This window comes from Rousettus aegyptiacus, unplaced genomic scaffold (genome assembly GCF_014176215.1).
Source record: "Rousettus aegyptiacus isolate mRouAeg1 unplaced genomic scaffold, mRouAeg1.p scaffold_m13_p_6, whole genome shotgun sequence".
Classification (NCBI taxonomy): Eukaryota; Metazoa; Chordata; class Mammalia; order Chiroptera; family Pteropodidae; genus Rousettus; species Rousettus aegyptiacus.
The window spans coordinates 48,131,027-48,158,666 of record NW_023416309.1 but is presented as its reverse complement, the minus strand read 5'-3'; the positions used below and the strand labels follow the sequence as shown (position 1 = coordinate 48,158,666).

General features: G+C 46.0%; 1 protein-coding gene across 5 annotated transcripts in view; it reads right to left on the bottom strand.

Moving 5' to 3' along the window:
• Positions 1-1,023: 1,023 nt before the first annotated feature.
• VTI1A (vesicle transport through interaction with t-SNAREs 1A) overlaps positions 1,024-27,640 on the bottom strand; it is a 319,856-nt gene continuing 293,239 nt past the window's right edge. For 3 of the 5 annotated variants that reach the window (XM_036222044.1, XM_036222040.1, XM_036222045.1), the window contains one exon: positions 1,024-4,647. Coding sequence is in view for 3 of the 5 variants with exons in the window: in XM_036222040.1 (XP_036077933.1) it covers positions 4,554-4,647 (94 nt within the window). In the remaining 2 variants the exon portion in view is untranslated. The remainder of the gene's footprint in view (positions 4,648-27,640) is intronic. The other 2 variants (XM_036222046.1, XM_036222041.1) reach the window with 1 other exon arrangement.

Below are 27,640 nucleotides of genomic sequence, written 5' to 3'. Positions count from 1 at the left end.
CCGGAGGTGGGTAGGTGGCGGTAGAAACGAGTTGGGAGAAGGGGACTCCCCATTCCCTGATACTGACCAGAATGCCCCAGCGGTGAAGCGCCAATGAACCAAGCCGCTGAGAGTGGCTTCCAGGATTATGTGAACTTACTGAATCAAACAGGGTGACCAAATGCAGTTGGCAGTCACGGCATAGAGAAAGCCATTGACTTCTGACTCGGGATGATGATGATGATGATGGAGCTTTTCCCCTCAGGCTTATACCCCATGGAAACAGCGATCATTTCACCAACGGCAAGTCACAGAAGGGAGAAAAGATGGAAGGTCGGTCCCAGTGAAGCTCTGTTCCTGTCGTCTACCAGGGAAGCCCTGTTTGCAGTGAGCTCACTGACTGCACAGAGATGGCCCAGACGTCGCCTCCTCACGCCCTATGCACGAGCCGACTGGACACACAGGTGTTCTTTTAAGAGGTCTCTCCTCACTCTCATCTAGACCACAGTCCTCCAACCACACACTCAGCTAAAGGGGCAGGCGAGTGGGACTCACAGTGGTTCCTTTGAAACTAGCCTCAGTCACAACCAAACAACTGTCCTTGGCTCTGAATATCCATTTCTCCCAGGAAAGCCATGTCCACTCCCAAGCACGGAGTGACCCATTAGGCTCGCGGTTCGAACCAAAGAGATGAGGAAATCGCTGCTTATAGTTAACTCTCATCTACGTCGACGAATGGCTATAAATATTTATAATGGGAAATTTCATTACTTAAAAATTCTGCTCTAAATTTCCAGCTCAGTCCATGAAGAGCGCCTGCCGAACAGGTTGCAAATTAAGAACAATTATTTTCCTCTTCTGCATGTGAGCAGAACTTACAGCAAAAGTCATTGAAAGGGGTTAACATCAACCTTAATTAAATATTAAAGTGTGCCTGTACCTGCTGCTATTGTTGCCCCTTCGAATAAGATATAACCTATTTTTGACAAGTTTTCATCTTTCTCTGTGGAAGACGCTACATGAAACCAAATCAGTGGCAAAGAGGAGAGTAATGAATAATCTATTTCATATTCCAACAGTACCCAGAGCTCGGGGTGGAAAAATATTCAGTCAGGTGATGGCAAGAGGCTGCCGGGGTACCACATGACACAGCTGATGTTTAAATAATAATAATAATAATAATAAAAAGAGCGATAAACAAATCATTAGCCCTTAACAGTTGTTGAATGCAATTTGTTAATGAACGTAATGCTGGGGACTAATAATGAAAGAAAATAAAAACGTCTAAACAGGCGCCAAGTTGCTGGCGATGCGCAATTATTTCCTTGTCAAGTTTTTATGATTTAATGAGCCCCTCTGGGACTGACGGCTGTCAGTCAGTCGTGACTTTTTGACACCATTACAACTTCAAATACAGCAGCAGGCAGGCTGTTTTCCTCGGATTTGAAATACTGAAATGATCTGACAGTTTTAAAGAAAAGATGTGCAATAAAAAAAAAAAAAAAAAAAAGGGAAAGAGAGGGAGAGAAAGACAGTTGCTTTCCTTTCTTTCTCTTTCTTGCCCCCTCCCTTCTTCCATGGAGTAGATAATCTCTGGATGCTGTTTGGTAATGAAAACCCAATCACTGAGGTCATTATCTGATGAGGTTTTTGGAACAGGCAGGCTTTTTTTCCCCGTCTTTATTTCTTTACTTAATGATAACCCTCAATGGGCTTGCCCCGCATGGGACGGCCAGGGCCGCACAATTTTGTTCACCATTAATTTCAGCCTTTGAAGCTCAGGGCTCAGAAGCAGTAGCAAAGCAAACCCCCCACCAAGCTAGTTCCAAAATAAGACAATCCAGCCTGCCTTAAACAGAATAGCAAATGGCCTCCCAGCCCAGGCTGGCGGCTGACGTCAAGCCCACTGCTTTTGCAGGCATTCGCCTTCAACGTGGAGCATTTAAAACTCTTTACAACTTAAGAGACTTTAATTAAATTGCTTTTGATTCTGGAGCAGGGTAGCATCTGCTTTATTTATTCGGTCAGGGAAACTGTTTAGTCTGCATGAATTTTATATGGCAAGGGCTTCTTCCTCGCCTTCCTCCTCCAAGTCCTCATCATCACTTCCCCTCCCCCACCCCCACTCTGGCCCGAACATCCTTTTTAAACAATATTCCCAACCTTAGAACTATTCATCAGTTGAAGTCTACATATTAAGTTCCTAGAACCTTTCACAGATCTATGACCTGCTTTGAATTTGTGGGCTTTCTTCCTTCTCCATTGGAGCAGGGAAGTGGGGGAGGACAATATGCCTCCCTTGGGGTTCCTTTGAGTCTCCCCTGCAGCATCCAGGAGGGCCAAGCTAGGAGTTCAGGGGACCTTTGGACCAGCTTCCTTCAAGGCACTCACGAACATCCTAGGGGGTCGCCCTCAAGGTGGATTTGATGGGGCCGTTAGGCCGAGGGTTATCTGTTCATGTTCTTCCCACTCTCCAGCTGAATTGGGGCAAAATCTCTGGCAAGCCCTGATAAGGAGCTAGAACCACAAAGAAAAGGGCATTGTGAGGTGAGCAATTCACTTCTCATGTCATCTCCTTCAACATGAACGCGAGGCTTTAGCGACACATTTAGGAGCAGGCTGGAGTAGATGACCAGAATAACCCGGTTTGCTAGGTGCTTGGGAAAAGTCCGAAAGCGTGGGGCGTAGTTGGAAAAGTGGTTATGAGCTTTAGCTAAGATCAAGAGTTTCGAAGGCAGCCATCAGAGAGGCTGGGGTAGTACTTCCACACCATTAGTCTTTCAAAACGAGAAGGAGGTTGGTTGGTTGTTTCCTTGCTTTTTAACGGTTTCTTCAAGGTGTTTAGCATGTATAGAATTCCGTTATCGGAATAAAAGATTCTCGCTGAGACGAATCCCTTAAGCCGATAGGAAAATCAGCACAGCCTTTCCACGTCTCCACTGTCTCACTTCGCCCTGCCAAAATCCCACACCGTCCCTGCGAAGTTAAGGCTGCAGCTCTATTTACACAATACTAAATGATTTATCTGAACACTTGCAGGCCCTGGCCTGTTTCAGTAAGAACGATTTCTCTGGTGGATTTTGCCATTCTGCATTTCCTCCCTAAACCATAATGGTTCTCTTCTAAGCTGAAGAAAAAATCTAGTGCTGTATCCAGGTGATCACCATCCATGGGCACAGGTGGTTAGCATTTTTTATGAAGAGAATGGGTCTGTGTTTCAAGGATTCAAAGCTTCCAATTATTTTCAAAAGATAGCATGGACCTTGTAAGTGCCCATGAAGTCTTACAGAAAACCACATTTTGCTTCATGACTAGGGGGAAAATGACCTCAGCGTGGGCAACTCAAAGCCTGATCATAAATGAACTTATTTTGAACACAATTCCTGGTTACCCCGGACGGAAAGAAACCAAAGAAAATCACAAAGCATATTAGAGGTTTGAATACACAGTGAATTCAGGAAGGCTGTGCTGACATTTGTTAGTGAACAACTCAGGCCATCTTTTTGCAACACGCTGCAATCCCTTATTCTTTTAAAGGAGGTTAGCGTACATTTTCCATGAAGTTTAGTTCTAGTGGATCATCCTGTAGGACTCTACCATTTTTATAATCACATTTGAAATTTCACACTGATGGAGTCGTGTTCTTGCTCTTCTTGAAATATTCATGTTCTCTTTACATACTGGAGTGGATGTGGAGAGAACCTTGTCAGACCTTTTGCATGTATGAGGGCTGCTTTTGGCAGAGCAAATATTAAAACCGAAAAGATACAGGAATGCTTACACAGGTCAGGGGAGAAGAGGTCACAATTAAATATGGTGCCAGGGCTTACTTTGCCAGCAAATTCCAGGGAGTATGGGATTTTTGGAAGGTAAGGAAATATTTCTTGTAGCCAGTAATCAAAGTTGTGAAAAGTGGATATTGGGCAGGCTCAGCAAAAATATTCTTGGGCGTAGAAAAAAATTATGCATAGAAAAACAGAGAAAGTGCTAAGTCAATTTCCTGCACAACTGACATTAAATATCCACCTTTACAATGAAAGCACTCAGGCAGGTTGACTCTGTCCATTATGCCTGGGTAGAAACAGGGCTGGTTTGCTGGAGCCGGTCACTTGTGCTGGCCTCTGCTTTGCTCTGCATTTTTGTCCTCGGACATCACAGAAGGGCAGTTCGGTGACAAGAGGTGTGTGACAAACAGCACAGCCTGTCAGAAGCCCCAGTGATTCACTCGTCATGCCCTCTTCCAAACCGTGACCCCTAACATGTCCACAGGGCAAGAAAGAATGTCGCCAAGGCTATTTTGGTCAGTAGATGAAATTACCAAAAGGCAAATAAACATTTACCTTCCCTTATAAAAAACAAATCTGGGTGAAGACAAACCTAGAAAAGGAAACCAACCCACATGCAAACAGGAACAAAAAATATTTTTACACTCTTTGCACTTCAGCTGAACAGTGGTGAGAGAGAGGGAGGGTCACTCAGGGCCTGTCATCGCAAAAGAATGATTCATGTGACCGTTTTGTCTTAATTACTCAGAGCACGCCGTTGTTGCTGTTTTTCAAGGAAGAGCAGATACATCAGTGTCTTCTGACAGAAAAAGTGATCGCCATCAGGATGCTGATGACCAGGATGATGGACAGGATGACGACCAGGATGCGGTTCTGGATGATTCTAGGAGATAGCAAAGAGAAAAAAAAAAACCATACAGATCATTGGAGGCCATTCTGACAAAGATCACCCAAGATCAAGTTGGCTAATCAAATGATGGCTTTGCAGGTGGAGGTAGAAAGCCGCTATGTGGGCTGCGTGTGTCTGTGTGTGCGTGTGCGTGCGTGCGTGTGTGCATGTGTGTGTGTGCGTGTGTGTGTGTGTGTCTATGCAGCTTTTTGGTTCTACAAACGATCCACAAGGAAATGAATGACTCCACGGTGCTCGTCACGCTGCACTTGGAGAAAGGCTTCCTGAGAAACTAAAGCGAATCAAATGGCTTTCTAGGTTCGGAGTACCACGCAGTCATCTTTAAGTCATCAGGGGCCCCACGGGAGTTTCTCTTTTTAATTTAAAATGTGAGACGAGCCTCATTTTATTTTATTTTTTACAGTGTTTCTCATTAAGGTTAAAGACTCCCAAGGAAACATATGTCAGTGAGGTACTTACCTGTACAAAAATACCTGGGGAAAAGTAAAAGAAAGACTTGGGAAGAAAGGGACAGGATTAAGAAGCAAGTGTCAAATGTGCAGCTCAGGCTGCGAAACCGTCATCTGTCACTGGGGTTCACTCTCCGCGATGCCAGGAGGAAACGTTACATTTTGCTCCACAGCCAAAAAAAGACGGAAATGAGAAATAATACAAAGTCCCCAAGTGCCTCGTGTACTTTGGTTGGTGGGTCCTCATCCCCAGGGACTCCAACCCCCTCGGCTCTGCCTCTGCCAAACGTGAAGTCAGGAGAACCGAGTGGAGACACCCGCTCCACGATGCGTGCAGAGAGCTTCTGATGAAGTCGTTTCGTAATTTGTTACCTCATTCCGAGCGGAGAGGTCGAACATCAGAAAGCTTTGTTGAGACTTTCAAAGGGAACTGAGGTCAAACGGCCTCACCCGCGCCCACTCCTACAGAACCAAACACTCAGGAACAGAGACAGAGTGTTTGGCAGTTGAGCTGGCCGTCCGCCTGGCTAAGACCCCACAGCAACCCCATCCACCTGTCCTCCAAATATGAAGCAGAAAAAGGTCTGCCGTCTTAGTCTAGATCTGGATCGCTGTACTGGGCATCCACAGGAAGAGCCAGGTGAGACCAGCCAGGCCCCAAGCGTAACGGAGGCCCCACCCTCCGACTCTGTGGGGCGTTCACAGCCTTTTCTGGCTTCTGTGTGAGTTTCTTTCACTTGGAAGGATGACGACACCCCTGTGGTTTCAGTCAGATTCCTCCTTACCCAGCCCCTTGTTCCCCAAGCCTAAATGGATGGAGGCCGACGTTCACATCAGACAGGCCCACTCCCTCGTGGCGCCCCGGAAGGACCGGCTCCCTCTCCTCCTGACAGGTTACAAAATGATCACATTTGCTGACACGTCTTCCGCACAACTGCTCTAGCGTCTGTGTCCACGTTCCTCGAAGGAGATGAATGGCCCGCTCCGTCCTCATTCATCACGTACGGCTCGGCTAAGATCTGTCTCGTTTATTTCTTCCCTTCCCCACTAGAAAGGCTGCGCCCCGACATTAATTCTTCTGCGATGACAGCTAATTCAGACTTAACAGGCCGTATTTACTCAGGAGGCAGGAAGATTCTCTGTCCCCAAAATAAATAAATAAGAACGGGACTTCACGGCTTGTTGTACTGAAGCTAATTATGAATGCTCTTCGGTGCTACTTGGTGGCTTGATTTAAAACCCAAATTGATTTTTTCCCCCTTTTTTTCTAGAAGGGGCAGAAGTCTTCAGAACAGTCCCTACACATCCCGCTTGCCCAAGTCACTGTCACAATCTCTACTTACCACAGTCACCCTCATCAGACTTGCAAAGGAAATCAGCAAAATTGAAACTCAGCAGTGAAACAGATTAAAAGCATGAAAACTCTTTAAAATTCTGCCTTAAGTACGCTTCGGTAGCGTGTCTCTTGGTTGACAACCATTTTATTTGTGGGTTGAGGGCCCCAAGGCATCCATGATGCTCATTTATAAAGGATTAACTGTGGGTGTTACTTGTTTAATCGGAGGCATGGTTAGAAAAATGAATACACAGGAATCCTAAATTCTTGGCTCTTCCCGGGCCTTCCATCATCTAAAGCAAAAGGGAGTGCCTTTCACCTGAGATCTTTCCTAACAACTCACATCCTTAGTTCGCTCAGCAGACACCCCATCCCAAGAAGGGCAACCTCACTGCTGGGTCACAGACTGAACTGCTGACTCCCTCCTGGGTGGGTCCACGGTCACCTCTCCAGCCCCAGCCTACGGTACAGTTACTCAGAGGCCCTCGCACGGAACTGTGCCAAGGAGGCTAATGAAAGAACGCAGTCTCCACAACTGTCATCCTTCCATTCAAAGGAGAACGGAGATCTGTGCGAATCTGATTTGCAGGAAAATCTCAGGGAGTCTGAGTAAAAAAGGCCCACGTTGAAAGTAGAAGTAAAAACCCCCCAGAGATGAAATTTCACACCATTGTGCCTTCTCAGAGCACTCCTGGGTCCTCTCTGCGAAGCTAGGGAAGGAAATGGTCCTTGTGGAACTGAGGAGTGTGCTGGCTGTAGCAGAGATCAGCGGGGGTGAACACTGGCTTTCAAACCAAAGGCTGGCAGATGTTTGGGATGAAGGGCATAGAGGGGCAAAGAGAGAGCTGGAGAAGCCAGAGCAGGAAGTGAGCTTGACTCTGGCTGGGCCAAGAACCCAGCTTTGGACCTCGAATGCGTCGGGCAGATACGGTGCCTCTAAGGACCAGAAAAATGAGCTGTTGGGGCTCCTGAATGGACAGGAAGGAGCCGGCCTGGAGCGGGGGAAACAAAGGCTGGCATTGGTCGTTCCCATCTGTGAGGAAGCCTGAGCTGTCAGAGCCAGAGGCTGCTGGCAGGTGATGCTGTAGGGAAAGCAGAGAGGAATGCAGAGTTTGAAGAGAATCAGAAAAACAGACAGGAAGAGGGGTTCCCGGCTAGTGAGCCAGAAAAGAAACTTTGGGGAAGCCCAAAGTATCTTCCTTCTTAACTTTGGGCAAGGGTGGGGGGTGGTTAGATTTATGTTCAACTAGGTAAGTGGCAAGCAGTCTTAATCTCCCTTTTGAAAATGCAAAGTGTGTTTACCCAGTAAATAATTTAAGAAAGAATATACACTTGAAAGAAGACATCCATTGAACCAGCCAGGCTAAATTGCCTCCAGGCAAAAACTTGTGCATTGGCATGCTGCATTCTATTAAGTGAGCACACTGTGGCTTTAAAAGAATGCAGAGCCAAATTAAAAGGAATGTGGGCCCGAAACATCAAGGATTCTCCAAGTTTACATTATGAATCACAGTGCTGTTGATACAAGATGAATTAACCATTTACTTTGAGGGCGAGCTCACAAAGTACTATTGAAAATACTGATCCTACGTGGAACCCGGGGAGCGGCGAACCTTTCCACTGCGGTCCCCTCCCCCTCTGGAAACAAGCTCTTGCGTGTGGCGGCCGGAATCACACAAGACTGGTTAGCGTGAAGGAGGCAGGCGAGGCACCTGGCACGGTTCTCGGCTCTTGCTTGAGTCCAGAAATTCCACTGTGGCAGGCGTTGCCACCACTCACGGGTATCCAATCCGCCTCTACTTCTAGGCACAGGCTGCCCTCACCTGTCCTTTGATGTTAGGCGTGGCCATGCGACTTGTTTTAAGTCAATGAAATGTGAGCAAAAGACCGGGCATCACTTCCGGGTGGAGGCACTTCACTTCCAGTGTTTGACTCTCCAGCTGGCTCTACCCTTGCTTCTGATTCAGGAGGCTGTATGTTCCAGGCGTGTGGTTACAGGATGGCAGCGACGCCTTCTGCCTGAATCCCTGAGTCATCACATGAAGGACCATTGCCCTGGAGACTCACCTGGACTCACAGTGAACCTGTATTAAGCCAATCAGATTTGGGGGGTTGTTTGTTGCCGCAGCACGGCATAAGCTATCCTGAGTGATGCGCTACTGCCCCCCTGCTCCGACAAGATGGGGCGTCTCGCCAAGCCAAGAGAGGATCTGGTTTCATGCATTCCAGAAGCCAACGTATGATGACGGTTGATAGAACTTCCTTTAAGAATAAGTTTTTGCCTCGTGATTTTCAACAGCTGGGACCCTCTTCTGTCCGCACTTGTTGTACCACGTTTGTTTCACTAAAGACTCAGGTGTTTCCTCTAGCTGTAACCGATGCCCCTGTGCTGACGAACGGGGATCCCACACCTGATGTGCAGCCAGGCACTCTGCTTCCCACATACAACAGTCGTACGCTGGCTGCATTCATTTATCCATTCCACACATCTGACGCTACCCTAGCCCCAGGGGTAGAGCTGTGACCTAGGCCGAGAGGACCGGTGTGTCCCACGACGCTGGTCACAGTGACTGGACCAGGAGGAGCAGGCATGAGACTTAGGCCAGGCCCCTAGAGTGAATCTCAGAAGCTTTGCTTGGGATGCGGGGTCATCCCGACCGGGCGGTGTGCGGCCGTTAGGCCGAGGCCTGCTGCAGCCATTTTGTTTCCGCGAGGAAAGCCAGCCCGAGAAGGAAACTGGAGGACGGCGGGGCCGAACGAACAGCAGAGAAATGGAACCCCGGTCCTGGAGACATGCGGAGCCTCCCTCTCAAACCACCCTTGCTTTGGACTTTTAGTTACATGAGAAAACACACTTTATTATTTTTCAAATTAGCTTGAGTTAGCTTTTCTGTGATCTGTGACCAAAAGAGCATTTTTAGGTTGATCCACCCTCATTCTAAAACCAAGTCCATGATCTATTTCTCCCCACCTCTTCCGAGAAGAATTTTCTGGCCTCACCCCTGATACCCTTCTACTTCCCCATGCATCTCTCTCACCCTGAGCACAGTTTACGATTTTCTGTTTCGGCGCAGGTTTCTTCAATAAAAGTCCGAATCCCCTTTGTCTTTTGTATTCCCAGTGCCTAAGACAGAGCTTAGCGTAGAGATTCTCAAAAAAAGGGGGGGGGGGGGAAGCTTGCCAAATGCACGAACGAGAGACTCTACCCACACGTGCTCCCTGAAGGTTCGTACGGTACTCTCCCTGGTTTCTGAGGGCCGCTTGCAGACGAGCAGAGCTTTCGGAGTTAAGCTATTAGCTACCCCCCTATTAAGGATGCCAGCAGTGTCCAAACCCTTTTACAAGCCCTGCATTCATTAGCTGGAGAGTGCACGACACTCTACAGGTTCAGCGCCCCGTCCTGCACACGCCTTCCTGCCTGGCCGACCGGGCCCGTATAATGATGCCCCACCTTCGGGGTCTGACAGGACAGTAACAGTTGGCGGGACAATTAGCAACCACGAGAGCACAAGATAAACTCCTCGCAAAGGAACCGATGCCTGTGTGTCTCTAGGAACTTCCCCAAAAACGAGGGCCAAGGGAAAGGCTATTCAATTCTGTATCCAAGCCAATGTTAGTTGAAAGAAATGAAAACAAGGGTAGGAGAAAATGATGCATTGTTATCAGCCTCTAACACCACCTTGAATTTGAAGCATTCTTTTCAAAGCTGGGTATGTGGTTACCTCTGAGCTAGAGCTGTGTGGCTACTATGCCCCCTGATTATACCCATCCAGAGTCTTCTAGATCCTGCATCTCTGAGAGAAATCCCTAGCCTCGCCCCAGGATTTCAAAGGGGCCTGATACCACTCTCTGAGCCCACCGGTGGACATAATGGCTCGGGCAGGCCCAGTTAACTGCAGTTCTCTATCCCTTGCTCAACCATTTATTCAGGAATTCGGCATGCTACTCAAGCTAGATAGAGTCCTCTGGGGATTACTCCTAGAAAACCAAGAAAAAGGTGCTCTCTTCACTGGGACTGACTGTAGGGACAAGGGAAGCCTACAGCTGCTGGGAGCCATTCGTACCGCCACGCAGGAGGGGAGTCACCCGGGGGATCCCGACACAGCAACACAGAGCCCAAAGATGGAGAAAAAGAGATGGACTCTTGAAGGCATCCTGCTGTGTGCCTGAAGAGTCACTTTTAAACTTTCCAGTTACAGGAGCCGGGTGACCCAGCACCCCAAGCAACACTTCTGAGACTCACTCTGTTGCACTGGCTTAGGTCACATGCCCGCTCCCAGTCCAGGGGCAGCTGGGACTTCTCTCACTTTTAACCACACCGATTGTACTGAACTGAATAGTGTCTCCCCAAAAATCCATGTCCACCTTAAACCTCAGAAAGTGACCTTATTGGGAAATACGGTCTTTGCACATGTAATTCATTAAGGATCTTTAGATAAAACCACATTGTATGTAAGTTGGGCCCTCGAGCCAATGACTGGTACCCTTAGAAGAGAGGACACAGAGAGACACAGGGAAGAAGGCCACATGAAGTCAGAAGCAGAGACTGAGGTGATGCTGCCACAAGCCGAGGAATGCCCGCGGCCATCGAAAGCTGGAAGAGGCAAGGCAGGGGCCTTCCCTAGAGCCTTTGGAGGGAGCCTGGCCCTGAAAATGCCTTGATTTCTGACTTCAAGCCTCCAGAATTGTGAGGAAACAGATTTCTGTTTTAGGCCACCCCGTTTATGGTACTTCGCCACTGCAGCCCTCGGATACAGATTCTCAGAGTCCTAGGATGCAGGACAGGCCTTCAGGATGCCCGTTCTCCAGGTCCCCACCTGCTTCCCCATTGCTGCATCACCCAATTGCTGTGGATCTGGACGAAGGACAGGATGGTCTCGGCGTTTCTCTGAAAGCTTTGCCAGCAGCTGTGGGGCTCACGATCTTTAGAAGCTATTGGTTCTTTGAGATCACGGAATGAGAATTTCCAATCGTGAGCCGAGCAGGCAGCTGCCCAAAGCTATGTGAGACGAGGGAACTGAGAGGACTGTCCACCAGGACTCCGGCTTCTGGGACGAGACATTTAAAATGAGAAGAGAACCAGACGTTATCTCTGGTCCAACTTCCTAAGCCATCATCCACCATTAATAGTCTGGTTTACCAGCCTGAGTTTAGGAGTCGTCAGTTACTCAGGGGGCCCCGAGGGAAGAGGACACAGGAGAAATAGGGGTTGATAGGTGACGAAATGAGCACACAGGAGCCAGCACCTGAGCCACAGCACACCTGTGTTTGGTTCTGAGCAAGGCTCAGTAGCTTTACCCCATTTCCAAATTTCTACTCAGTTTAACAGGGCTCAGCAAACTTTTTCTGTAAAGGCAAGACAGTAAGTTATCAGTTTGCTAGGGCCGCCATAACAAAGTACCACAAACCAAGTGGTTTAAATAACAGAAAAGTATTGTCTCATGGTCCTGGAGGCCGGAAGTCTGAGACTGAGGTACTGGCGGGGTTGGTTCCTCCTGAGAAAGGTGAGGAACAGTATGTTCCAGGCCTGTCTCCTGGGCTCTGGTGCTTTGCTGGCCATCTTTGAGGTTCCTTGGCTTGTAGAAGCATCACCCTGATCTCCGCTTTCATCCTCCTGTGGCGTTCCGCCTGCGTGTGCCTCTATGTGCAAATTCCTTCTTTTAGTAAGGACACTAGTCTTGGATTAGGGGATCACCCAGCTGCAGAAGGCCTCAACGTAACTAATTATATCTGCGAAGACATTATTTTCAAATCAGGTCACATTCTAAGGTACTGGAGTTAGAACTTTAACATATAAACTTGGAAGACATGAGGTCGGAGGTGGGGACACAATTCAACCCATAACAGTAAATATTTTAGGCTTCGCGGGCCATATGGCCCATAGCAATCACTCACCTTGGCCTTGGCGAGAGATCAGATGAGGATAGTATGTAAATGAGTGAGTATGGCTGTGTTCTATTAAGACTTTCTTCCCAGACATTGAGATCTGAATTTCATATAATTTTCAGGCCAACAAATATACTTCTTTTGATTCTTTTTCAACCATTTAAAAATGTAAAAGCCATTTTTATCCTGTGGGTCACACGAGAACAGACAATGAGCCAGACAGGGCCTGTCATCTGCGGCTTGTCCACTCGTCATCTAAAAGCTACTTAAGGTGGGCCCTCCTGCCCTGGAGATTGGGGGGTGGTTCCAGGACCCCGCCCAGATGGGTATGGCAGGTCCAGCCAAGTCCCTCTGAAGAAAAAAGGAAACCTGAGTCCCTTCTCTGTGAGAGCTTATGGTGTTACAATGAGCAATCAATTACAGAAGCCTTACAACAAAGGACGTAATTAGAGTAATGCCAAGGCCAGGACAATTTGTTGTGTGCCCGCAATCCTGGATCTGCCTGGGGTGACCTGGAGTGAGTTACTCCGTGACACTTGGCTTTCAGTTTCTTCCCAAGCAGAACAAGCCAGCTCACCACCCACCCCAGGGAGAAAAGGATTAGCTCATTAAAGATTATAAAGCACTTTGAAAAGGTAAAGCCCTTTACATGTGTGCAGTCAGCAAATTATTCTGTGAAAGGAGATGTCACTTCAGGAAAGGTGAGAGGTGAGAGGAAAGTTGTCAGTGGCCAAGAAACTGCCACTGGAAACTGCCGGTGGCCGGTGTGGGACGGCGGAAGCTGCTGCCTCCCGAAGCCCTCCAGGCTTCACATTCCCACAGGCTGCTGTCTATCTGGGCCTCACGCTGCCACTCTCCCCAGCAGGGCCAAGCTTCTCCCTGAGGTGGTGGCAAAAACATCAAAAGCGAAGGCAGGACGTCCACTGGCTGGCTCCGGGACCCCTTCCCAGCCCGGGAAGGCAGCCAGCACGCACCTGTCAGAGCCCATGGAGAAGTTCGATGGGTTTTGATCAGTGATATGTAGTTACATTGCCCTCGGTGTTGCCAAACATATACATCGAATTTCAGCCTGGGCACCAAGGCCACTGCCATTCTTCAATATAAAGTCACTGATGGCAGGGGGCCTGTGAGCGCCTTTGCTGGCTACTGGGCTTTCATATAGGATCAAGGCAGTTTGCTTCAATCAAGGGGCTGGGGAAGGACTTGAAAAGAGAATTAAATAACGATGCTCTAGAAATACAAGGTATACCTAACCTCCCAAGTTTGCAGCTGGCTAGGCTAGAAAAGGTCTCCACACCCTAGCCTGGATAGCTCATCTTAGAGCTGAAGACCCTGAGGCTTTGAGAGGTGAAGGGAGGCACCCAGGTCAACCGGATGGGAAACAGCCAGGTCTTCAGACCCGGAGGCGCCTTGTTTCCCCGTAATACTCATTCTCATTCGAGTCGCCAGTCCCATGAGGACGGCTGCACACGACGACAATTCAAAACATGTCTGCTGCTGTTGGGACCATTACACAAAAGCAAGGAAGACAACTCACAACCTAGCAGGGGTTCCCCACCTCTCCCTGAGCCCAACGCAGTCCCACCTCTACGTGAGATGAAGAAGGCACGGACGATCAGGAACATGGTTCCCAAACTCCAGGCTGAGGCCGAAGCGGAAAAAGAAGAGCACGGAGAAGGCCGCGTTTTCTCGGAAACAAGGTCACTCAGCGTGAGGAGCTGCCCTGCTCTCTGCGACTGTGTCCGCTCTCCTGTTTTCGTGTTCCTATGTCTGCTGGTTTACAGAGCGATGGTGAAGATGGTGAAGGAGACGGCAGGGATTTTTCCCTGATGCACTTATTCGGACATCGGAAATGGACTTTCTCCTTAGAAACGGCTGTTACTTGGCAGAATAAAAAGTGGAAAATCTTCTGCCAGTCCTCTATTTGGAAAGAAAAAACGTCCTAATCAAAGAAATGTGAAGGCTCACACAGCCAGGGCGAGAACATTCCACCAAGCTCTGCTCTCTGGTGATTCCTCCTTGGGCCTCTCCGGCGTGGGGCCCATGGTGACGGCAACAGCACCAACACCGGTGACACGAGGGACGTCGATGCCGGCGGCGACACTCCACCCGCAGCGCCTGTTAACTGGGTATTTACTCCTGGCCGGGAGCTGTTCTCAAAATGATCATAGGAGCTGGAGACTATTATCAACCCTGTTTCTGCAGAGAACTTACCCGAAGCCCTAACCCCCGTCTCCAGTCCAATATTCCATGCCTGCAGGTCACGCAACTTACAAACTGGTTACCGATCTAACCGATCTGTCGTACATTCTCTAGCAGACTCTCCCGGTTGTCTGAGGGTGAGTCTTTGGCATCTCCATCTTTATATTCTTCTTTTTAGACATAGTAATTGGGTATGCAAGTTGATTTTTGTTGAGAGCACCCAACACAAACCAAAGAACTCTTTAGTGCCTGGTGTAAATATACAGTAACTTATTAAGATAATGTTCATTTTTATTCAGTAGCATATTTCATCAATTTTCTTCAGTCACAGACACATTGGCTGTGTCCTTTCCGCCTTTCTTCTAGGTAAAGGCATGATCGCCTGATCCCTTACCAGATTTGCGGACAGAGAGAATGGCAGTCATCCTCTGGAGGACGCTCACCAGGGATTGCCCATTACCCGTGACCTTGCACCACACGATTTTTTATTATGAATGTGCTGCAGAAAAAATCTGCATCTATTGAGGATTTAATTTAATGCATCTGTTGGAATAGAGTGCTGGACACAAAAGAAAATTGGGTGGATCAGCTAGACTCACTGTGTGATCTTGGAAAAAGACTAAATGTCTCTGTTTGTGACTTTGGCTATCCATAAAATGTAATAAAGGAATCTCTCCCGAGTATTCTACGGATAAGATGTGGGCAGTGATATAACTTCTAGACAGAATTAAGAAGGTGGGGTGTCTTTCTCTAGTCTTGGATGTTTACTGCATCTGTAATGTCATTTAATCTTCAGAATGATCCTGATTTATTAGGAGACAGACTTGGTGGCTCAGGCCCACCCAGGGAGAAGGGTAAGCCCGCTCCAGATGTGGCTAAAGTTCTCAGGGCAGGCAGACCGTCACTGGTGTCCAGGCCAGGATGACACCCTTCCAAAACCCCAGTTTTAGGTGCTTCTCACCCTCCCTGCTCCACCTTCTGCTGGGTGCCTGAGGGAAGGTCCCCTGTATTACGAAGTAACCCTACTGCCTTCCTCGACTAGCTACCACCAGCTCCTCCTGGCCGAGGGCCCCTCATTCCACCATCCAGAGAAGCTATCAACTACATCTGGGCAGACGCTGTTCAGCCACCTTCATTTCTGGAGCCAAACAGCCTGGATTCAGATCCAGCACCTGCCACATACTAGTTGTGCAACCTTGGGCGAGTCACCTCATTCATCCTCTGAGATTATGTTCGTTGACTCCTTTAAAGCGAAAATGTTCTTTATTTTGTGGAGCGAGGGTGATAGGAGCTGGCAGGGTTTTTTTTCCCAGTGTCCTCATTTGGATATTGGAAACGTACTCTCTCCTTGGAAATTACTCTTGGCAAAATAAAAAGCCAACAATCCTCCTTTGGTCCTCTATTTAAATGAGCAAAATGAAAGTCCTAATACAAGGAAAGTTCCAAAGAACCAGTGCTTCGGCGTCCGCATCAGGAGCATGGGGCTGATAACAGCAGTGTCTTCGTCAGTGAAACACGTGAATAAATAAATACGTTAATTCAACATGAAGTGCTTAGGTCAGTGCTTGGCAATAGTAACCGAGCAGTAAATAACTATAATAATTATTACCACTCATATCCTCACTCACCGATCTCCTCACAATGAGCCCTGAAACTCCTCTTTGCCCCACCTCCATTGGACGGCACCCCCCACTTCAGGTGTCTTGGGTCTGGAAAGCCTGTGGATTCCTCTCCAGTTCCTGCAGGGCACATGCTCGTGCTGGCCCTGCTGAGTGTGTGCCGTGTGGGGTCCAGGCTGAGCCGCGTTCTCAGAAACCCCATTTTCATCAGCTCCTCAGGTACAGGCTGCCCTTTCCAGCTCCGCTGGTGTCCATGGGGACATGCCTTGACGGCCAGGATTCCTGTTCTGGATCATGGCTAGTCGAGGTCACATCAGTGGAGACGCGGCTGCTCGGCTTTGACATTATTTCCCTGAGAGATCTGACATTGGATACTTTACCTCCTAACAGTCATGGATTTACACTTTTTTTTTCTTTCCAGATGTCAGAGGGCGTACAACATTTTGGCAGAGGTTTATCAGCCATCTGCATCTCTGTCAACTCTTGAGGGCTGTGGTGACATTTTCTAGATCATAACACGAGAACTTCTGTCTGCCATCCAGATTTGGTTCCGTGACAAGCTGAGTGGGATCTGCCTTAACTTGGGTCACCACTGTGCCAGTCTTGGAGCGGCTTCCCCTCGGATCCTCCTCTTGTCCCATCCTCGCTTTGCTCTGTATCATAGAGAAGCTGACTCCCACTGTCACAACCCCTGTCGGCTGGAGGGTGCCGTAGGGGTGGGTGAGCGGGGACACAGAGAAGCAGGCTGTTCCTCCCTCTCCTTCTCTGCTTTTCCAGCAGCCCCGTCTACATTGTGGCTTCTAATAGGCTCTCCATACTTCCAGCTTCCATCAGGTGACCCTCTGTCCTGGGCTCTGGGGAAACTGCTCCCCGCTTTGTTCCCCCAGTCCAGGTGGGCGGGCTTTCTGTTGATGTTAAGCCTGGGGCTGTCCTGTTCTCCTGGGTGGAGTGTGCATGAGACATCCAGCAGAGTGTGTGCTGTTGGCTCAAACTTATGATACCTCTTTCACATCTTTTACCTTAAACTGATTTTACATACCCCAAAGCAGCATTAGTCATTCCAAAGCCGGGTTAAGAAGAAGGCCTCCTCTGAAGGCTCATTAATTATAACACAATGGTTGGCTCCTAGTTCTTTGGGCAGGAGGAGGGTGGGGTGCAGTGATGGCCAGATCTCAGGATCCCCAGGTTTGTGCCAGTGAAGCCACGGCACCTGTTGGCCTGGGAACTCGTATTTTTCTTCTAACTAAGAAATGAATGAAGTGCTTCGGGGCCAAGGGGGCATGCGTGGTCCCTGCTGCAGGCATTGGGAGAGGGGGCCGGGAGAATGGGCGTGTTGACCCTTCTCCTAAAGTGAGGGGCTGCTCCTGATCAATGCTGAGACTCAAGTAGTTTCAGTGCTGCCGGAACTTCTGATCTTCCAAGAGAAGCCAGGAATCGCATTCTCCCAAATTTTTAATATTGGCAACTAAGTAAAAGTTTTCCAAAACCCTGGACAGCCAAGCCAAACACATCTGCTGGTGAGCCCGAGCGAGGTGCAGGCCTTTAGTCGATGACCTTTGACTACTTATTAAGGAACAAATGGAAAGGAAGGGGGCGGGGGGCAAGCGCATCCCCGCCCTGCTTTGCTGGAGATTCCCTAGGAGGCTGGGAGAGCCCAGACCTCCTGACCCTGCAGAAGTCTGAAGTTCGGCCTTGGCGTGAGCATCAATAACCAGGGTCCGCAGTGAGCGCATCCAACTTAGCCCGTAACCGACTCCTAACCGCAGGGTCAGAGGCCAGGGAGTAGTCAACAGAAGCCACAAACCGGCCCGTGTGTGCCTTTCGGACCTTTCACGAGGTGCTGCAAAGCACGAGCAGAGGTCAGGGCTGTGTGCGCACCTGCAGCCCCCTTGACCTTCACAGCCTGGCTGGCGATTCTGGAGGAGGAGGATGGCGTGCATGTTAAACGCGATGTCTTATGAGCCGGGAGGAGGCCCGCGATGGAAAACCGTGCGGCCTCCGCTGCAGGCTGAGTGGCAAAGATTGGTTTACAGGATTGCCTCTCCTCCCACTCTGTTGAGTGCGCTTGTGACAAACGAGTAAATGTGCCTCAGTTTCCCCACCTCTAAAATCTATGCAACCCAAGCAATCCTGAAGATGGACACTGAGGACCGTGTCTGGAGACTCGATGAAAACAAAGACAATAACTTGCCAAGGAGTGGAGTGTCCTTTCGACATTTTCTTAGGTCCTGTATTTAGCTGCAATACATAGAAAAACCAACCCTACATGAGGAGGGATTTTCATGGAAACTGAGCCAAAACACAAAGGATCCCCCCTTTCCTCTGTCATTCTTTGGAGGTCCTGCCCTCGAGTTCCCTGGCCTTAATTTTCACAAGTGGATGGGGAACTCCAGTCCCTAACTGGCCCCCAGACATGAGGGCACCTGGTTACAACATGAGATGGTGCCGCTCCAGGTCCTGGGCAGAGGTGACAATTGCAAAGCCCCCTGATGAACACTGGTCAGAATTCCAGCTGAGAAACAGTGTTGACTGAGGAGCCTCACGAAGGGGGTCCCTCTCTCTGGGAGACACCGCGCTCCCCCTGGGGCGGCAGAGCCCCGGAGTCCACGCTGCACAGTGTGGCTTCGCACGTGTGCTCACAGCTGTGCCACCAGCTGACGCAGAGGGACAGGAAGAGACAGCCTGTGGAACTCGTATTTCCTGTAAGGATGCTCTTGAACGTGTTGTTTATTACCCTGCCCAGCGGGTGTCCCTACGATGACGTCCCACGGGAAGGCATTCTCTCCTGTCTCGTAGGGGAGAGAGCTGTGTTTTTATCTTAAGGATACTGACTCCTGTAACTGAAACCATCTCCCTCTCCACGTCGGCTGCCAGAGGCCCAGGGAGCAATCTGTGGCCCACCTCTTACCATCGGATAGGCAAGTCCACAGTCTGTGCACTCACCTTACTCCTGACTTCATTTCATATGTAGAAAATCTACTGTTTGGTATATATTTTAGTACATTGCTATAAATCCTTTTGGTACCAAGACAGGTTTATACACAAGCACTGACGAACTAAGAAAACAAAAAGAATTCATATCCTTCTGGCTTGCCTACTTTAATGATTCTGGCTTTATTTTTTTCTCATATACCCAAATAATTTTGTGAGACTTGGAAGGCAAGTCTGCACATCTATCAAAATAATAAGATATTCCCATTTTTTTCTTGACTTTCCTCTCATGGCCAGCAAGGGGCGATTTCCAGAATAAACCCAAACTTGGGGGTTGGGGCCCCCGAGTTCCTCCCATAGCTAGCTGCAGTGAATCCTGGGTCCCCTTTGTTTGGGAGATTCATAGCAATTTTCTTAACAACATGGACCTTTTTTGTGAAAGCCGATGGCGCTCCCAGCAAACGTTTGGCTACAGACACGCTAGCTGAAATGTTACCACGGTCACAGCCCTTCCTTGAACAATCTAAAGCATATTTCTCTCCGTATATATTTGGTTTTTCAGATGCCTTAAAGCCTGGAAAACAATCATAGCTGAGGCCATTTCTGAGATGGCACTAAAAGAACCTACTCGGAGACAGATAAAAATAATGAGAATCTTTCTGTCAGGAAAGATTTAGAAAATATCACTGGCATTATTAAAATTTAATTTTTCACTCAGCTTTTTGGTTCCCCTTTCCAGTGGTAATGAGCAGGACTGCACACCTCCGCCTTGCTGGTACTTGTTTTGTGCAATAAATTCAGCCTTCCAATCTGAAGACATTTCAGACAACAGCTTTGACTGCTATAGGCTTATTTTTTTTACCCTGTGCTGTGCTTTGAGTCCTCCTATAAAAACCAGTTTGAGATAATTTTCCACAAGGCCAGTGAAACTAATAAAAATCAATTTTGCCCAACTGGTTCAGAGAAATCTTGGGAATAGCCAAGGCAGAACTGTAAAAATGGGAAAAAAAAAAAAAAAAGAATCAATGAATTCACTAATGGTTTACTTGATAGAGAACTATCAAATTAGCTGAAAGGAGATGCTTGGCTGTAGGAATTTTTCCTTTCAGCACGAACAGAACACCTTTTAAAGGTCTAGAAAAAAGCTTTTCTTCCTAGTGGTTGAAGATAAACTTGAGCGTGGTAATTCTGGGTTGCCTAGCCCTGTGTGACAATAAGGCTGACGTGGGACCTCACAGGTGGTGGCCTGGGCTGAAGTCTTGTCCAGACCCTCTTTACATGTCAGAGAAGCTGGCTTTGTGAATGGGCGGGCTGGGTTTTACACAGTTCACCCCAAGGCCATAGGGTCAGTGGGTGATGGACTCATCAGCACATTCAGATACCTCAGGTTTGTGAGACATCCTCGTTGTACCTCCGCCGTGACTGACCAACTGACCCCCTGTTTTGGCTTCCTGCCAATGGAAGGAGGAGTCCAAAGGGGCATCTCTTTTATAACCCGGAAGCAAGGGCTAAGTGTGACAGCGTGCAGAGCACACTCTTTAAAACATGTGCCTTAACCACCATCTACATTTCATTAGTTCAAGACAGGAGTTGATGTGTTGAAAAACAAATGGCAAGCCTTTGCACAGGAAAAAAAGACTCGAAGGAAATGTAGCCAGTCGGGGCCTATTTCAAAGACCCCATGCTGTACGTGATGGGAAAAGAAACGGCGGGCATCGCGGTGCGTCTTCTACTCTAGCTTACTTTGCATTGATGAACAAATTCAGGGGTAACAACATCTGTTCTTTTCTTCCCCTTACTTTATAGATTGTTGCGATGTTCAAATTAGATCGCGCATGTAAAAACAGAAAGTGTAACGTAATGCTCAAAGGCATATGATGATATGGTAATATTTCATATAACACCGATGAGTTGAGAGTTGCCACAGATGCCATTTGGATACTGATAATTTTCCAATAAAAAACATACTAAAATAGAATACATACTAAAACTACATTGAAAATATTCATTCTCGATGATTCAGAGGTGTGAGGACATCTTGTCCTATCCTATGCGTCACTCGACCACTAATTTTCTTGACCATAATATATTACTTAGAAAGTAAAGTTATAAATAGCATGTATATTATGACCCCAATTTTTCAAAAAGAAAAATACATATATAAACTTAAAATAAAAATGGGAAAGATATAGATCAAAACGATAGTAATGATTGTACCTAGGAGTTGGGATCACGGTGAGTTTTAAAACATCTATGATTCACCACATAATTTCTTTGGTAATGAATGTGCGCTATTTTTACAACTGGAAGAAAACAAGTCAGCCTCCACACACATATACAAAAGCCTCATCTTATTCTTTGGATATGACTGAGAAATACATTTTGAGTTTTGTAGTTGTTTTAATTCTGGTGAGATGAAAGTTTATGTGAAACGCATTTCAGATTCTAAGACGTGCGTATGCACCCCCATTTCTTCACGTGATTTGGGCTCCGTCTGTTGATGGCTTCTGCCATATAACACTTGACTGCAGATCATCGGTGGTCAAGAAGCAGGTGACTACATAGCACACTTGGAGGAAAAAAGCACACATCCTGCCATGAAGCCGGCAGTCCAGTGCCTGGTCTGATTTCTAGGATGACCTGGTCCTTTGCTTGGTGGCCTCAAAAGGGGACCTCCTGTTGGAGCACACAATCAGTTGCTTAGCAGAAAAGTGCCACCTTGTTTAGAAAAACAAGGCCCAGTTCAGATATCCAGCAGTGCCACCGAGGAAGCTATTTTTAAGTATCTAATCGCGTTTGCAGCATCTGGCATTTTGCATACTCCATTTTTATGACTTCAGCATGATACATGTTTCGCAAGACAAACAAACAAAAGAGAGATTAAGTGTGGGATGCTGGAGTCATGTCAGATATTCCCAGTATAGAAATATTATAATATGCCCTAGAGATTATTTCAGGGCCAAATAAAACAGTCCCCAACGTATAGAACCTCAGAATCGGGACTACTTGGCAGCCACAGAGAATAGGGATTTACTTCATTTATGAGGCCAGTACACAGCCTCAGATGCTAACGCGCACTGATAGGAAATGCCAACATTTCAACTTAAATCAAGACTAGAGCCCGTAACATCGACACTTTGCCTTTCAGCGGAAGATCACAAACAGCACAAATCTGGGTTTCTTGTACTAATTGGGAAGGTTTTCTAATTTGCTTATGATATCTGCCTCATGTTGGGCTAATCTTCCTCCGGTTGCCTCCTAATGCTGTCTGAAATAATCCGCTTACTCCTGCTCTGTCCGCACTAGTTTATATCAAACAACACGCACTCCCCACTACAGCCACAGCGAAAAGGCAGCCGCAGCATGGCCGAGTGGGTGCTTCGTCACTGAACCATGCGACAGTGACGGCGGATGCCTCTACCGACAAGTGAGGCAAAGAACAGCGCGCAGCGAAGCTTCTGAATAAGGTAGAGTGATGAAATGAGTGCTAATGGCACTAATTAACAACTGAAAGCAGAATCCGATCACTGTTTTGAAAAGACTGAGACAGATAATTTTGCTTTCTCAGACAGCCAGGCAAAATATTTCAGGGAGTTCACCACCAGCCTGTGTAATTATTACTATCAACATCCAGACTCCATTCAAGAAAACTTTTTTTTCTAAATACGGCATCGCCCCTTCTGCCCTATTGAATGGCTGATGTAAGCAGGTAATGATACAGCCAGGAGGCTTAGTGGATATGGGCAGGTGGTGACATTTCAGGAGTATCGCAGCCCTATCCTGACTCAGTTTTAATGTGTTTGATTAAAAAAACTTTTAGGGAAGGAAGTATTTTAATTTTCATAAAGCTGGGAAGCCTAGAATTCTAATGCTCGTAAAAGATGCTGTAAGCGCGTGTGTACGTGAAAACCCTAACACATAAAAGCAGCGATGCGCTGTGCTGCACAGCGGCAGAGGTAGAGTGGTACTGAGGCTGCAGCCAGGCTCTCATCCCAGGTGGCCTTGGCTGTGTGACCTTAGGCAGAACACCGTCTCCTTCTGGGCCCGCATCTCCTTGTCTGCAAAGTATGGGGTGTGGAAGTATGCGAGGACCGGGCAATTTTGAAGATTCCTTCTGCCACGTAGAGTCCACAGTCGTTAATTGAAAGGTTCTGGTTCATTTTCTTATAAACGCATCTATTCTAAACAAGCACACCCAGCATCTCCTTTCTCCCTCCTTGGCAAACATCATATCTGAAAACATTTCCCTCACATTTCAGAGGCTACCGAAGGGGAAAAAAGTTATAGTTTTAATCCTACTTTATAGGAGTTTGCTCTTTTATTAGAGAACAAACCCAGAACAGTGATCAGTAAGGTATACGTACCCAAAGTGGGGGGCGGCGGGGGAGGAAGAGGAGAAGAAAAAGAGGCCGCCTTCAAGGGCCTTGTGGAAGTGTATAAAACAAGCAGGCGAGATAGTCCTTTGCCAAACACTGTCATAAATTTTTTATTTGGCAGCTAACATTCTCACTAGTTTTCTTGGCAGCAATTGGGACCTTTAGCAAGAAAGGTGCAGGAGAAAAATACCTTGTTTAGAGATGTTTTCAACACTTTCTGGGATTTTTCTGAACTTCTGCCTGCAGCACATTTTTACAACTGCAGTCTCCGATCACCTGATGAGTGGGTGGTGGGGTTTAAACTTTTTTCTTTTTTAAAAAAAGAATATGTATAGAGAAAGAGAACAAGCAGCGCTACCCCCCTCCGGCCTTCCACTGAGTCCATCCTTCTTATTTTTTGTGGTATGTATTCCTGATATCCATGCTTAGTCTTCTCTGTCAAGACAAAAAAACTGAAAATAATATCAGAATGTACCTTTTGTTGGGCTTGATACTATCCGTATTGTATTCTCAGATGGCAGAGATAAATGAAAGTGAAACAAGCTGATGACTAGGTCATTTTTCTTCAACAGTTCTGCCCCAAACAGGTTCCACCTGTTGCCTTTGGGTCAGTTAATGGGCAGAGAGCCACCCTGGATTGGAAGCTGATATAAACACTTGCAGGTAAGACATCGGTAGTCAGATGGTCCATGGTAGAATGAGTGGAATGAAAGCTCCTGGAGCCGTTAGCCACCTCAGGGAATCTCAGGCCAAGATGAGATCTCTTATTACGACCACATCTTAAATACTTTATACAAACATTTTGTATAGACTAGCAAAATCCTTCTACCAAGGGTCTTCCAGCTATGAGGCTGGCAAATTTACTCTCTCTATAACAAGTATAGTACTGAACAATTGTTAAACAATCCTTTTAGGGCTTTGGATAATGACCGAGGGCAAAAAACAAATTCAGAAGTGTTTATCCATAGAAAGCTGGCAGAACTTCAGGGAAGAACATTCCTACCTCATTCCCCCTCGCTTAATTGGCCAGAATGATGGTTTTGCCAGGGCAGGGCTGGCTGAGAAGGCTGACTTGATTTGGAGCATAGGCCAAAACCCATGCCCAGTTTCACTGTCAGGAAAAGTAGCAAACTTGGTAGGAGAATGAACAGACGAAAATCCACAGTTCTGCTAGCCTGAGGTTGCAGTCCTGGTTCGGTTGAGTGACAGACCAACCAGGAATTTGATAAGAAGATCCCAGAAACGAGAGAGCCATAAAAGTGCCAGATGAGCTCTCTGCACATCTCTTGTTGACTGGCAAAGTATATTCATACGCTGGGGAGACCTGAGTGACACCTGTGAAAAGGCAAAGCCAAGTCAAGCTTGAGAACTTGCTCAACACACATATGAGTCACTCGGCAGAGGACGGAAGCCTTATGGGTTCAAGATTTTTGAGCATAACCTCTGCTTAATCATTGCCTAGCCGCTAAGCTATGCACACAAAGGGGTGACCCCTAGGAAGCCAAGCTCATAAAATAAAAATAAGAATAAAAAAACAAACAACTGAGCACACTGCAGGGGAGATATCCTGCAGATTATTTTCAGGCAAGCTACTTAAAAATATCAGAACCCTGAGCTGTTACGATATATCATCTAAAATGTCTCATTTTCAATAGCTATCATAGGTCAAAAAGAAAAGAAAAAGAAAAAGTGAAAAAGTGTGATCTATTAGCAGGAGAAGAAAAATAGTCAGTAGAAACTGACTCTGAGAGGTTCTAATGTTGGATTTAGCAAAGACTTCAAAGCGGCTATTATATATATATTCAAAGAATTAAAGGAACTATGGTTAATTTAAAGAAATTATGATGACGATGCCTCAACAAATAGAGAATCTTGACAGAGAAAGAGGAGCTATAAAAAAAAAGTCTAGAAGTTGAAAAGTACAATGAGTGAAATGAAGAGGAATCATGGAACTTGAACATTTGTCAACAGAATGATCCAATCTGAAGAAGACGGACAAAAAAGACTGAAGAAAAATGAGCAGAGCCTCAGAGACCAGTGTGACAATAACATGCATACCAATAATGGGATCCCAGAAGGAGCAGGGAGAGAGAGAGTGGTGGAAAAACATCTTTGAAGAAATAATGGCAGAAAGAGGAAATCTTGAAAGTAGCAAGAAAAAATTAACTCATTAGAAATATTATGTAGTATAAATAATAGTGTAAATAATAAAATAGTATAAATAATGTATCAACAATAGCTGACTTCTCATCAGAAACAATGGCAGGAGAAGACACTGGAATGAGGTATTCAGAGTGGTGAAAAGGGTGGGGCTGGGGGTAACCTGTCTACCAAGAACGCTGTATCTAGCAATACTATCCATCAAAACTGAAGGTGACTGTTAAAATAGCTATAATCAACAAGACAAATAATAACAAATGTTGAAGAGGACGTGGAAGTAATGGAACCCTCATATACTGCTGGTGGGACTGCTAATTGGTACAGCCACTATGGAAAACAATATGGAGGTTCCTCAAAAAAACTAAGAATTGATCTACCATATGATCCAGCCATTTCTCTACTAGGTACTTACTCCAAAGACTTGAAAAACCATATCTGAAAAGATATTTGCACACTGATGTTCATAGCAGCATTATTCACAGCAGCCAGGACATGGAAGCAACCAAAGTGTCCTACCATAGATGATTGGCTAAAGAAGCTGTGGTACATATATGCAATGTAATATCACTCAGCCATAAGAAGAGATGAAATACTGACATTTATGACAACATGGATGGATCTCAAAATAATCATAGCTAAGTGAAATAAGCCAGACAGAAAAAGTTGAAAATCACATGACATCACTTATATGTGGGATATAAACCTAAAAGTGACAAAAAACAAAAACAAAAACAAAAACACCAGACAAACAAACAGACTCATGGACATGGACTATAGATAGACTAGTGGTTACGAAAGGGTAGTGGGGAGAGAAAGAAATCGAACTATGGGAGGTGAGCACACAATGTAACTATATGTATGCCTTACTGTTAAAGTGTACAACTCAAACTTATTGGATTTCGTTAACCAATGTTGCCATAAAAAAATAAATTAAAAAAAATGAAGGTGACATAAAGACATTTTTAGATAAGCAAAGGAGAAAAAAAAAATCTTTTTTTTTTTTTGGCAGAATTGCCTTACAAAGAAATACTAAATGAAGTCCTCCAGGTGAAAGGAAATGACACCAAGTGGTAACTCAAATCTACAGAAAGAAATGAAGAACACTGGAAATGGTAAATAGAAAAGACTGTACATATATTTTCTCTTTCTTTCCTTAATTTCTCTTAAAAACATCAAGATTGAGTAAGCAACAATAGTAACTTGATATTGTCAAGTTTATGATATAGATACAATTATAGTACAGAAGAAGAGGGAAGAAGACTATAAAGTTGCTATATTTTATTAGAATTAAGTCAGTTATAAGCTGAAGTAGATCGTGAAAAGTTAGGATACATATTGCAACTTTCAGAGCAAAGACTATAAAAAAAATAACAATGTAGTTATAAAAAAGAAATTAAATAGTATACCAAAAATATCTGTTTTAAAAGAGAAAGCAGAAAAGGAGAAGCAGAGAAAAACACATTAGGCATACAGAAAACAAATAGCAAAATGGCAGACATAAATCCAACAAGATAAAAAATCATAGCAATGTTACTGGAGTAAATACTCCAGTCCAACAGCAGATTGCCAGACTGGATAAAAATATTCGACTTCATGCTATCTGCAACAGACATACTTTAGATTCAAAAGCACATAAAGTTCGAAAGTTAAAAGATAGAAATGCATATGCCATGCAAACAGTAACCATAGGAGAGCCCTAATGTCTATATTAATAACAGACAAATGGACTTTAAGATTAGAAATCATCCCACAGACAAAAATGAATATTTCGGAAATACAAAAGGGTCAGTGCATCAGGAAGATATGGCAACTATAAATATATACGCAGTTAACAACCAAATCCCAAAATACATTAAGCCAAAACTGACATATGAAAAAATAAAAAGTTTAATAATTATACTTGGAGATTTCAATACTGTCCTTTCAAAAACCTGATAGAATAACTTGACAAAAAATCAGCAAAGATATAGAAGACTTCAACTCTATTGGCCAACTGGACCTAATTAA